At 38.4% G+C, this 13,079-nt stretch overlaps 1 protein-coding gene across 3 annotated transcripts in view; it reads left to right on the forward strand.

Moving 5' to 3' along the window:
* Positions 1-1,229: 1,229 nt before the first annotated feature.
* Poc5 (POC5 centriolar protein) overlaps positions 1,230-13,079 on the forward strand; it is a gene marked incomplete at its 5' end in the record, with an annotated part of 36,843 nt that continues 24,993 nt past the window's right edge. Inside the window, 5 exon segments of one of the 3 annotated variants that reach the window (XM_013514890.1) lie at positions 1,230-1,325; positions 7,135-7,273; positions 9,175-9,261; positions 11,479-11,684; positions 12,821-12,997. In XM_013514890.1, coding sequence (XP_013370344.1) covers positions 1,230-1,325; positions 7,135-7,273; positions 9,175-9,261; positions 11,479-11,684; positions 12,821-12,997 — 705 coding nt within the window. 3 annotated transcript variants of the gene reach the window in all.

A 13,079-nucleotide genomic window follows, 5' to 3' on the forward strand; every position in this document is an offset into this window, starting at 1 on the left:
GGGAACCGAACTCACGACCTTGCGCTTGCCAGGCAGGTGCTTTTGCCACTGAGCTAAATCCCCAGCCCCTATCTCATGGATTCTTGCTGGAGAGAACATGAACCTCTTGGACTACTACATTCACCTCCCCACTGGTCTCTTTCTTTTGAGAATCCCAGTCTATTTCAGAGCTGCCAAGGTGATCTTTTTAAAAAAACAAACAAGCTCAATCCTGTTATGCCTTATTTAAAACATTTTAATAACTTCTGTAGACTAAACTTTTTAATTGACAAGTCATGATCTAACTGCTCTGTGTTTCATCCTAGCCACCCAAGTCTTACTTTGCACCCTTTGCTTCAGCCTTACCAAGCTGCATGCTGTTCTTAGAGCTGTTATGCTGCTTTACTGTCTAGAACATTCTTTTTTTATCTTTATGCCATCTCTCAGGGTGAAACATGCTCATCTTATAGGTCTCAATACCTGGGCCACCTTTTCTGTACAAACTTCCTCTGGCTTCTTCACACATATGCAATCCTATCCCATGAACAGTGGCTGCTCCTGATTCCCTACTTTGTACCTCTGCTATTTTAGCATCTAAGAGGTTTTCCATCTTTCAATTATTCATATTATAATATACTCACACTGTAAAGCCTTTAAGATGGGACATCATTTTACATTTCCACCAATGTCTTAACCTGTAACTGGTGTTCAGATAGTTTGAATGATCGTTATGTGTCTTTTAACATATTTTTATGCTTTGGAGGAGTGGTTATGGCTTTGAGTAATTTTTCTCTGTGTGTTTTTGAATCTGTTGCTCTGTGTAAGCTTGCTTTTCTTAAAATAATATTCTCCAAAGGTTAAGTTTCCCAAGAAGGAAATTTGCACAAATTGTTCATTCTCTGTTGCTCCCTTGTCTCTTTGGAAAGTGCAGAATATGCAGCTTTTCACACTGCTCGATAACTGTGATCATAGTCTGTTCTTCAACAGGCCCCAGTGTCGGTCTTTCTTTAACCTCTCATGTATTTGGCTCACCTCCTTTGACTGCATTATAAACTCATTGATACTGGTATTACTTTTTATTGCCCAGTGATTTCTTTCTGTAGATACTCAGTATATTGAATTAATGGCTTTTTAACATATAACAAAGTTTGCAGATTAAAATACTTTTGCACTGATATATATTTTAAAGCATTTTATTTTAGTTAAAACATCAAGGGGAAAAGCTAAAATTAGTGTCTTCTGTTTTGTAGTATTTGTGTAGAATGGCATCAAATGAAGATAAATATTCACTTCCAGTTGAACAAAATAACTCCGATCAAGGCAGTTCTGTCTCTACAGATCTTCAGGTAGGAAGACATGTCTAAATTTAATTTTTTTTCATTTTAAGCAAGTGATAATTTATGAGAAAACCTGGATCATATGTTTCATTCATTCCATTCACAATGGAGTCTTGGGCCAGGAACGTAGCTGAGCAGCACAGTGCCTGCATGGCAAGCACGAGGCTGAGTTCCGTTCCCAGTACCCAAAAAAGACAGATACTGTACAGTGGAGTCTTTTACTGTACCGTAATATCAAACTTCGGGAATTACTTTATAAATTTTGGGAGTTACTTTACATTGTTTTAACACTTCAGAAAATATTCATGAACTCCTTACTTTTACAGGGGCTTCAACTAATAATAGAAGAAAAGCTTAAAATTTCAAGAAACATTTTTTCTTGAAATTTTCTCATTTAACTACCTCTTGTGAATGCTGCTTTCATTTTTAATGCAAATTGATGCAATATCAAACCACCCAAAGTTCTAGAGCCCAAGATTCCCTTGTGTTCTACTCGAGGTTCTAGTCCCTGTTGCTACAACATTCAACACAATCTGTTGCCAGAGACCTGGGCATTGAGAGATAAATTGACTATACAAGGTGTGCTGTTTGCATGAAATATTTTTCATTTCTTTTCTTTCTAAATGTTTCATCATCAAAAGTACAGATTGAAATTTCTAGAGACTTCAAATTGAGAGAATACTGACATGGTATAGTTTAAGTTTTACAGTTATTATCACTTAAAAAGAGAAAACAAGGAGAAAAGCTGGACATTGTGTTTATATGTAAGTAAGCTGTTATTGATATTGTGATATATAAGGGTATGAAACAAATGAGTTCTTTTCATTGAAATTATAGATTTAAAAAATTGGAAAGAGCTGGATATGGTGGCACACGCCTGTAATCCCAGAATTTGACAGGCAGAGGCAGGAGGATCGCCACAAGTTTGAGGCCAGCCTGGGCTACATAGTGAGTTCAAGGCCAACCTGAACTACATAGCAAGACTCTGTCTAAAAAAATAAAAAAAATTGCGAAGATATTTGAAAAGTCTGAATATTTACTATTATAAATTACCTGGAGTTGCATAGTAGACATGCCACCTAGACCTTTCTCTTTGGTGGAACTTCTCCCGTGTAGTGCTATCTTCGAAGTGACAGTGCTTTCCTATCATCTTCATCTCTGCCTTACCCAAAGTTCTTCAGGAAGAACTAATTAACTCATTCATGCCAAGACATAAACACCCTGTAAAGTCTCATGGAGTCATTTGTCGAGAAATGAAAGTTTAAATCAAAAGAGTAAATCTTGGAGCTGGAATATACAGTGATAGAGAGCATGTACAAGGCCCTGGGTTTGATCCCTGGCCCTGGGGGAATAAAAAAGAGACTAAATCTCTGCAGTGGATTTAAGAGAGGTAAAGGAAAGGGTGCAGCTTAGAACTGTCAGCAAGTTGCCTTGACTAAAATGGTTGAGATAGGGGCTGGGGATTTAGCTCAGCGGCAAAGCGCCTGCCTGGCAAGCGCAAGGTCGTGAGTTCGGTTCCTGGTACCGGAGAAAAAAACCAAAACCAAAAAAATAAATAAATAAATAAAATGGTTGAGATATGGGTTGAGCTGTATTTCAGGGTCATAGCAGTCCAGCTATTGGGAGTGCAGAAGCCAGCCAAAATTACAAGTATTGGTTGTTACTCTAGGACTCTCATTTACCTAAGACAGGTTGTCTATGATAATCAAGAAAAACAATATTATTTATTTTGACCTTCAACTTTAAAAATCCACTCTGTCCATAACTACATATACCAAACTTCAAAATAGTTGTTTAAATAGCTGATTTTTAAGTTCTTTCTTTAAAATAAGTTGGAATATGTGTGATCATTGAATACTAGTAATATATACCTATTTATCTTCTCTTAAGTCATAGTAATTGTTGGTGAGAATTTCAAAATATATGTTTGGATCCTTTCTTACCTAGAAGAGAGGTCAGATTAGGAAAGCCATAAATTCAAACCACTGACTTCCACTTCCCTCCCTTCCCACAGGCCACCTGGAGTAATAAGCTAACTCTCAGGGGAGCTGGCTGGACTAAATCTAGTTGCAGTCACCCCCAGGGGGAGAAGACTACAAGATAGCCAACACACTACCCTGCTTGGACTGCCCTAACAGAGTACAATAGATCCAGGGTTAAGCAACAGACATTGATTTCCTCCCAGTATTGGACACTAGAACTCCCGTTTCTGGGTCCAGCAAGATGTATTTCTCTTCTTGGCTCGCAGACAGCTGCCTTCCCGTTGTCTGCCTATGACCTATCCTCCGTGCAGCGTGTGCACATGATCAGAGAGACAGACAGCAAACTCAGGTTTCTTCTCCAAAGGACATTAATCCTATCAGACCGGGCCCTCAGCCTGTGTTCTTACCTAACCTTAGTGACTTCCTCATGGTCTCCATCACAAGTACAGCCATACTTCTTTTATATTCTTTGCCAAAATCAAATATTTACCTTGACTGTTTGAGAAGTATTATTTTGGGTGCTTTAACAGAAACCAAGAAAGAATGACTTAAGTGAATGCCTTAAAGTCTGCTTTTCTCTCTTATAAAAGCATGAGCTGGTTGTGTTCCTAAGAGTCACTCCTGAGGTCCTGTCTCCCCCGTGTTGCTCTGCCATGCCCTAGGAATTGAGGTCTGCACTTGCAGCTGTACGCATCATTTCCATTCAGATTTCACAGACCAGGTTTCTGCCCACTTTCCTGCAATGGAGGCTGGGAAATGTGGCTGAGGGGCCGTTTGCTCAGAATTAAACCCTGAGTCTACTAACTTAAAAGAGTGGAGAGAAAATAGACACTCTTGGACCACTAGTAGGCTCTACCATAGGGTGTTAAGCACTAGAATGAAATTTGTGTATTTTATTAGTTTAGTAGGGCTGACACACATTCAGGTTTGTAGGAACCAGGTATTCGGTACTTTGTGTATGATCCAGATGTATCGAACTACTTGGGAATTTACTTTAATATCTGAAAAACTGATACGGTTCAGAAAGTGTACAGTATTTGAAGAATTTAAGGGTACTTCTTATAACTGACACAGTGAGGCCTTCTGTGATGGAGCAGACTGTGTGAGCAGACACCCTTGTGTGGGTCCAGATCTGAGTGTTTCTGGCATTCGTGGGTACCATCTCCACGAGCTCTAGGGAGGCTGTGACGTCAGTGTCTGACAAGCATAGCATCGTCTGGACCAGGTAGGAACACTAGCTTGAAGCACCCCAGACCATAGGCTTATCAGACACTGTGTTCCTAAAGGACTCGCCTTAGCACGAGAGGCAGTGCGATTTACTGTGTGCACCTTATTAGGCAGGTGCTCCTGGGACAACTGCTGCCCTGCCTTGGACACTGATCACCATGGGACATCTCCCTTGCAGACAGCTGTACTGGCCCCAGTCTCCATGGCTTCCCATAGGTCACACAGGTCACTTCATCTCAGCTCCCAGGAGGCTTTGTTTTCCAATTAGCCATGTTGCCCCCTTGGGTAACAGCCTCTTAGAGCATGCAGAGCTTCTGTGCCCCAGCAGAGCTTGCTCTGGTCTGCACTGCGCCTCATGCCAGGGCTCACTGAGCAGCGTCCTGCCTCCAGGAAGGGGGATGGGATCTGGTCCAGAAAGATAGGAGCCATTGTTCCAGGAGCTATCCAGGAGCACTCGGGGCTCCTGGCTGAGGTGCCCCTTTTAAGGGAACTCTTTGCTATTGTACTGTGTCTATCCACCCCACTCCTCCAACCATCAGCACGATGGGCTTACATGTTGGATTTTTGTAAAAAAATAAAATGAGAGACTCAAACTCAAAAAATAAGTAAAAATTTAAGGGCACTTAAATCTGTTTAAAGAATTATAGTTACTTTTGTCAAAATAAAAATTAAAATCAACAGGTAATGCTTAAAATTTTTTTTTTCTGACCAATTTTGCATGCTTATATCTGGTAATCTGAACAACTAATTTGAAGACAACAATATGCAATATAACAACCATTGGTGAATTCCTACCATCTTGTTTGGTGAAGCTCTGTATTGTTTCTAATGTTTTATTATTATTGTTTTTTATTCTCTTTAATGGTTTGATCAATCTTGCATTCTTACATCTGGTAATCTGAGCAACATCATTGATTTTTTTGTTTGGTTGGTTGGTTTTTTGTTTTTGTTTTTTTTTGTTTTTTTCCGGTACTGGAAATCAAACTCACGACCTTGCACTTGCCAGGCAGGTGCTGTGCCACTGAGCTAAATCCCCAGCCCCTGAGCAACATCATTGAAGACAACAATATGTAATATAACAGCCACTGTTAATTCCTATCATTTTGTTTTGAAACCCTATACCATTTTTATTGTTTTTGCTTTGTTTTATTTTTGTCTATGTTATTGTATTACTGTTTTTATAATAATAAAAAATTAAAATCAAAACATAAAAATTAAATTATAATATTCTTAATGATTTTTTCCTATTAATAGCCTTCTGCCTTAATGATAACCATAATGTGAAATACAGACATTTGTCTTCTATCAGGAAATGTCAGTTGAAAACTCTGAGATGTATATTGTCGTGAAGGAGACATCATTAACAAAAGGAGTCAATTATAGCAATATGTAGAGGAGTCTGTTGATTGAATTTTCAAAAGATCCTCTTTGAAATGTCTGTTTTTATCTTTTCTTTAGCCGTACCATGTACTATATAAAAAATTTATATTTGCTATACCTAATATTTTTTGTGTGTAAGTATCTATGTTAAATATATAAACCTAGACTGAAGCTCAAACCAAGTCATTCTTTTATATTTAATTGCCCTTAAGACTAGCAGTTTTCAGAAAATAGCATAACCCCTTTCTTTTTTCAACAATTTAACTGGAAATTCCAATATTAAAAAAGCAGAACTACAATCGTATAATTTATTTTATATACTCTTTTGTGACATTTACTTCTCAGAGTCAGCTCTCAGAATCACTTAAGCTGCCTTGATATATGCACATTTGAAATTAGAGGGCGATAGAAAGCCAGTGTGGTTTTTATAAGCCTAAGTATCATTTGCTTCTTTGAGTTACATAATATCAAGAAAATTCTGGTTCTCAATATCAGTGGTTGAAAATGGTAACTTTTTGAAATAAATCATACTCGCATGTGTAAACATTATATAGTTCACTGGTGTGAGAGACTGAACAAGTAAATAGGACCCAAAATGTACGATAGATACTGTGAACTGGGAAGAAACTGTTTAAAAGAAAAGAGAAACTGTGATGGGGGAAAGGGAAAAGGAAGGAAGTGAAAAGGGAAAAAAAATTATACATATATATATATATAAAGAAGATAGCTAAGCTACAAATATTGCTAGTTTCTCTTAGTTCATTGAAAAGAAAGGTTTATGCTAATATGTTTGAACAATATCTAATCTTTATATCTTATACACAAGTGACTAAAGATAATAATCAATATGCAATGTATTATTGTTGCTGTCCTGTTAACTTGTTTTGAAATTCTATTTCATTTTTTTCTGGTTTTTATAATAAAAAAAGAAAATAACTTTTTAATAGCATATTTCATCTTCATTTAAACTTATCTGAAGCATAAGAAAAATTTTACTGTCTTGAATCACCAACAGACTCTATCACCTCTTCAAACTTAACCATAAATATACTAATTATACAAAAACACTCAAAGGAGTCAAGCTTGGACTGTGTTCAAACTTTTTTGTACTGTGATAAGCATGTGACTCTATAATGGTAATTAAATTCCTTCACAAAAACAAACTGAGTAGGTGAGTATGTATAACACTGCAATTGCTATAATACCTTATTGATTATTGGTTTCCCTAGGAAGAGTATGAAGAACTGCTTCGTTACACTATAGTGACTCCAAATATTGAATCCAGTGCTTCACAGCTATCTCACCCTAAGGGAGAAGCACCAGACACTAGAATTCCTGCTACAACTGATAATATTCTTCACAGTCAAGGTTGTCTCTTTTTCAATATATTTCTTTAAGATACTATTTTGGGTTTTTCAGTGATTTGACTTACAGTTCTGAAAATGCCTCTGTGGTTCGGTGATTTCTTCTCAGTCATTCGTATGTATCAGTGTCATGTGGGTGATCTTACATTTTGATGTTATTCCTGGCTTTTCTATGGAGCTGGATTTTTAATTTCATTTAACTCTTACGAAGAGTAATGAAGTTAAAATAACCATTATATGTCTTGTAGTGGGATATGCTGCACCTCAATTCTTGTTCTAGCAGTTTTATGCCGGGTATACCCAGAGAACTAGATGGCCAAGGCCAGCATTAAAGGTGGTCCTTAGGTAATCTCTTCAGTACCTTTGTAATCCAAATACTAGTGTTTTGTCCGCAGTATTTACATGGGCATGAAGGACTATTTGGATATTCAGCACAAAAGTGGACCCCTTTGTGGAGTGTGTTGGTAAGAGAATTGAGAGCTGATCCAAACCAGGGTGTGCATTGATAGATGATAGAAAGGTAAAGCTCCTTTGATCTCTACACTTCTTAGTATGTACAAGATCCCAAACAACTCACTGTGAGTAAGGATTCTTTCAAAAGGCAGGGAACACCTTCCTCAGGCAGCCCTGATCATGGAGTTACCACACGTAGCCCTACCGGCCAGGACCTCTGTTCTTCAAGGCATGTGGCACAGCCTACTCAGAGTCAGAGGCTCCTGGGTTTCCAGCAAGTCACTGCACTAGTTCCTGTTCCTTACCTCTAGAGAGGGATTTCATTGCTCTTTGGTTTTCAGCCTACTGCATTGGAACAACAAATAGGACCAAAGGACCAGAATCCTAAAACATTTCTATTCTGACAAGATTTTCTACCCAAATTTTATTATCTTCAAGAAATATGAACTTTGCTTTTATTCATCAGTTCTGCATCAGTGATCTCGAGCATGTTTTGACTACACTGAGTACCTCAACATGCAGTTGCTACTAAGCAAACTCAAAGTGGTGCATGCTCCTAACATGAATAGGTAAATCCACGTGTTACCCTACATATACCCTACACCCTGACGGGGACTGCCAAAAGCTTGTCTCCTCCCCACTTGCCAGCAGTACTCCATACTGTTGCTGCCAGGGACAAACTCGGGGCTCCTTGCCTTGCCTGGCTCCCCAGCATTCCAAGGTAATCCTTTGAGACTTAAGACCATTGCTCTGTTTTCCATGTAAGAGCATTTCTTTGTTTATGTTCTGCCTATGTTCTAATTAAAACATATAACGTATGGTAAGTTTAGATATCCCAACCCCCAAGTGGACTTCGTTAGACTGGGCTATGGAAACTTAACCATCACACATTCTCTTTATGCTTAGCGTTGTGGTCAGCTGATTTAAAGAGGGTACATTTTAGAGTTGGCACAGTATACGTTAGCCTGTAACAGTCATTCTTGTGAGGTTTTCCTCAGTTTCCTTTTTGCCATATATATTGACTAGAGGTTCTTAGAAGGCAGCAGGGAGGTCCTGAGTTTGGTGGAACCTGGTGCTTTAGTTTGCTTGCAGCTAGTGAAAAGCAGTGAGCCCCTGGAAAATACCCAGTGTCACAAGGTAGCAGGTTCTTTTCTAAGTTTTACTGTTTTGCCCACTTATTCTCTTAAAGTGGACTGAATGCTATAGTAGACAATTACCTTTCACCACCCATGTTTGGTGAGTGAGGTTGAGCTTATCAATGATACGATGTCTTTTCTAGTTTCAGATTTCTTTTCTTTCTTGTCCTTTGTCCTACTGTTCTTGTTTCCTCAGGATGTTATGTTTTCTTTGTTCTAAAATTTTACTTACATACTATTACCCAGTTAAGTTAGATATGCATCATTAGGCATTTTATTTAAAAGTCGTTTAATTTTAAAAAGCCTTTATTTTCAGCAGGAAACACCTCTGTAGTAAGAGAAACTGCAATGGAAGGTGGAAAAGGATGCGACTTACATATTTCAAGTCACTCAAATGCAGATGGTATGACTTTCCTTAACTTGTTTTTATTAATATTTAATACTTGTAATTTGATAAATATTATCTATATAATAAGAGGCATGATGTCAGTATACTTACTGATAGCATTTTTAAATGCTATTGTTGCTAATTTGAGGATAATATTTAAAATAGTTTCATAAGTTTCCGAAATTGTTCAATTCAAGCAGATTCAACCAGGTGTGGTGGCACATGTTTATAATCCCAGCATTCTGGGAGGCTGAGACAGGAGGATCAAAAGTTCACACCCAACCTGGACAATGTAGTGACTCTGTCTCAAAATAAAAATTAAAAGGGCCAGGGATATAGCTCAGTGTGAAGGCCCTGGCTCAATCTTAAGTACTAAAAAAATTTTTTAAATCAATATACTATTTTCTAGCTTTCGATCATATGTGTTCTATTGTAATAATTTTTGTTATCTTTATACCACCTGTTCTGTCATTTTTCTTTAAAAATGTTCAGTTTTAAGCTGAGTATTGTAGCACATACCTGTAATCCCAGCACTGGGAAGGCTGAGGCAGGAGGATCACTAAGAGTAAAAGGCCAGCCTGGGCTACATAGTGAGTTCAAGGCTAGCATGAACTGCACAGTAAGACCCTGTTGCCCAAAAAAGAAAAAGTTCAATTTTTAGTTTAAATTCATTTAAAAGGAAACCTTATATCAGTTGTTACTTAATGTAATATAAAACTAATATACACTTATTACAATAAGAAAGTAATGATACAAGTAAATACCATGAAAACAAAATTATTAAATTTTAGCTAACTAGTGTTGATGTATTGAATCTGAAATTTGCTTTGTCTTTGTTGAGAGAGATTAGCAGATGTTAAAGACATTTTAAAGTCATACGAAAGCCAGATTGAAACTTTTGCTTGACGTAGAATAATTTAAAAAATAAAAATGGAATACGTTCCTTACCATATGATTCAGTGTCATTTAACGTGGAACCCTTTCAAGCCACCTTGTAAGAAATGCCGCTCCCTGTAGTTTCCTCATGTGGAAATTTCCTTCCAATTCTTAAGTTACGCGACTTTTTAGAAGATAAGTGTGCTTTTTCCAAGCCGTTAAAAAGCAGCATCTGTTGCTTTCCCTGTGAGCGCAGATCTGACTGGTAAAATCCAGTGAAGGAATTGTGCACTCTTGGTCATGCTGACTTGCTAGTGGCTCCTTAACCTTTCTCAGAACACATAGATGGTGCTTCATAAGCCAAACTTAGTTTTACAGTATAACTTTTATGCCAACATGCATGTTTTAGAATGATTTCCCCTTTTGCAAAGAATTCTTAAAACATTCTCTTTTAAGTAACAAGTTCTATAATAGGTTTGGTTTTGATCCATTTGGTAAGGACGAGAGCAAAGTCCTTTAATCTCGGTTATTAGTACCCTGTAACAGATGTGAGATATATGAGAGACGATGATGAACAGTGTCAAATTTTAGCACTGATGTGTGATGAAATGCTAACTTTTCTGTTTTATGCTGTTCAGAAGTAGAGCCCAGTCCCCTTTCTGGCTCTGGCTCATCCCCACCTTCTTATTTAAGTGCAAGCGGTGACTTACATGTATAAGTACATACATACAGAGAGATGCGTGTACTCCTCACCTGCATGGTGAAGGCTAGGAAGAAGCCTTCCAGGAGAGTATCTGCTAAGCTAAACTGCTAGTTCCTTTTTATTTATATTGTTGGATCTTAGCAGTGCTAAGACCCATCCCAGTTTTCAGGGTAAAGTAATCATGACGTGATTACCACCACTCTGACCTTGGTTAGTTATTTAACCCTCTCTGAGCTTCAGTATTCTCATCATTAAAATACAGATGATAATACCTGCTTCTTAGAGTGGTGTGTTATGGGAAGGAACCCTGTAACATTTTTGTTGCAGGCACATAGTACGTGGTCAGTGCTAACGTGATGTGGTGATAGCCCTTTCGGCTCAGGTTGGACCTGGATCCATCAGCACCCACTTTGGGACAGGGTCATTTGTCGATGTGTGGCGGAGAGTATAGGAAGCATCTCATGCTACAGAGTACCGAATCAGTGATGATACTGAAATGTAGAATAGCCAGATAAAGGTATACCTGAAAGGCAGTTTCGGTCTCTTCCCAGCCTCCACAGTGAGCAGATGCCTTGTACCTTTCAGTGCAGCTCCTCAGCAGTTTGGGGGATTTTCAGTTTGGCTTGGCTGCTTCAAGTTTTCTTCTATCCTAGGGTCATCACCAGTGTTATCACCAAGGAAGCCTTCTCAGCCAGTCATGGATTTTTTCAGTTCACATCTTTTAGGTGACTCTTCCTCACCAGCAACTACTTCTACCCATACAGATGCCCATGAAATAATTATGGGTGATTGTTTTGTATCTGATGAAAACCTTCAGAGGATGGAAAATGTCCTTGATCTCTGGAGTTCCGGTCTTAAGGTATTGCAGCTGTTCACCTACAGTTGTTTAATTTAAGATGAAGTGCAGTAGTTTTACTCAAGTCTACTGTTTACTCCTCTTTTTCAAAAGCTTTTCTTAAAAAGCATCTTTAGTAAGGTTGGGGATGTAGCTCAGTGTACCTAGCATGGACTAGGTCCTGGTTTTTTTTTTTTTTTTTGTGGTACTGGGGATTGAACTCACAAGCTTGTGCTTGCCAGGCAGGCACTTATGCCACTGAGCTGTATGCCTAGCCCTAGTTCCTGGTTTCAAATCCCAGTACCACAGAAACAGAAAAACAATGAACAAACAAATGTTTAGTTTCCTGAGATGAGTCCCAGGTCTCAGGGTTTTGTGGTGATGCACTTAGCAGCCTCCTGGAGATCCAGGTAGAGTGCAGCCTGCTGCTCAGTGGGTCTTGGGCAGGACCCAAAATGATGCACTGCTGTCGAGCTCCCAGACGATGCTACCAGCCTGGAAACCACACTTTAGATTCTAGAAATAATCTTTTAGCATAGTTTCCCCCATTCTTCTCCCTTTAGAACAGGTTTCACACCTCCAATAGTGCTGTAAGTCCCCTGGAGGTAGTATCTACCCAGCTATTCAGATTGGTCTGTGCTCAGTTAGGCATCTCATGAGAAATGATAGTTAGTCTTTTGGCCTATGCCGGTCAGTAGGGTTAAGACTCAGTGATTTGATGGAAGGTGACGAGGATGACAAGTGGTTCGGGGAAGAAAGCTTCAGTTCCTCCCATTCAACTACCACCTCTGTCTAAACAGAGGCCTAGTCATGGTTCAGCCGAGCCTCCGGTTCTGAATTCTTTTTTACCTGAACCATTTTAATGTGGGCATTGAAGTCCTTGAATAAGCAAAGGGATTTAATGAATGAGGCCTGAAATGTCTTTTAAAAGGACAAGAATTTTTACAAAGTAATTTAAAATGGAAAAAGCAAAGTTCTCTGGTGTGGTCAACATGACCTACAAAGAGGCGTGACTGTTGAGCTTACATACATCATCATTTGTGTGCTGTGACTCTTTAATATGTTTTGGTGACCACTTGCTGTGATTTTTAAATTTTTTTTTAAATTTCAGTTTAAAGAAGTATTAAGGAAAAACTAATTATTGTGTATTTATTTTTCAGACAAACATTATATCTGAACTAAGCAAATGGAGACTTAATTTTATTGACTGGCACCGAATGCAGATGAAAAAAGAGAAGGAAAAACATGCAGCACACATAAAGCAACTGTGCAGCCAGATCAGTGACTTAAAGGAGCTTCAGAAGACCTTTGAAATTTCCATTGGGAGGAAAGATGAGGTCTTCTTTCTATGTCTTTTTTTTTTTTTTTTTTTTTTGAGACAGGGTCTGCTACGTGTTCCAGGCCTCCCTTACACTAACT

The sequence above is a fragment of the Chinchilla lanigera genome, unplaced genomic scaffold (assembly GCF_000276665.1).
Source record: "Chinchilla lanigera isolate Chin_1 unplaced genomic scaffold, ChiLan1.0 scaffold00024, whole genome shotgun sequence".
Taxonomy (NCBI): Eukaryota; Metazoa; Chordata; class Mammalia; order Rodentia; family Chinchillidae; genus Chinchilla; species Chinchilla lanigera.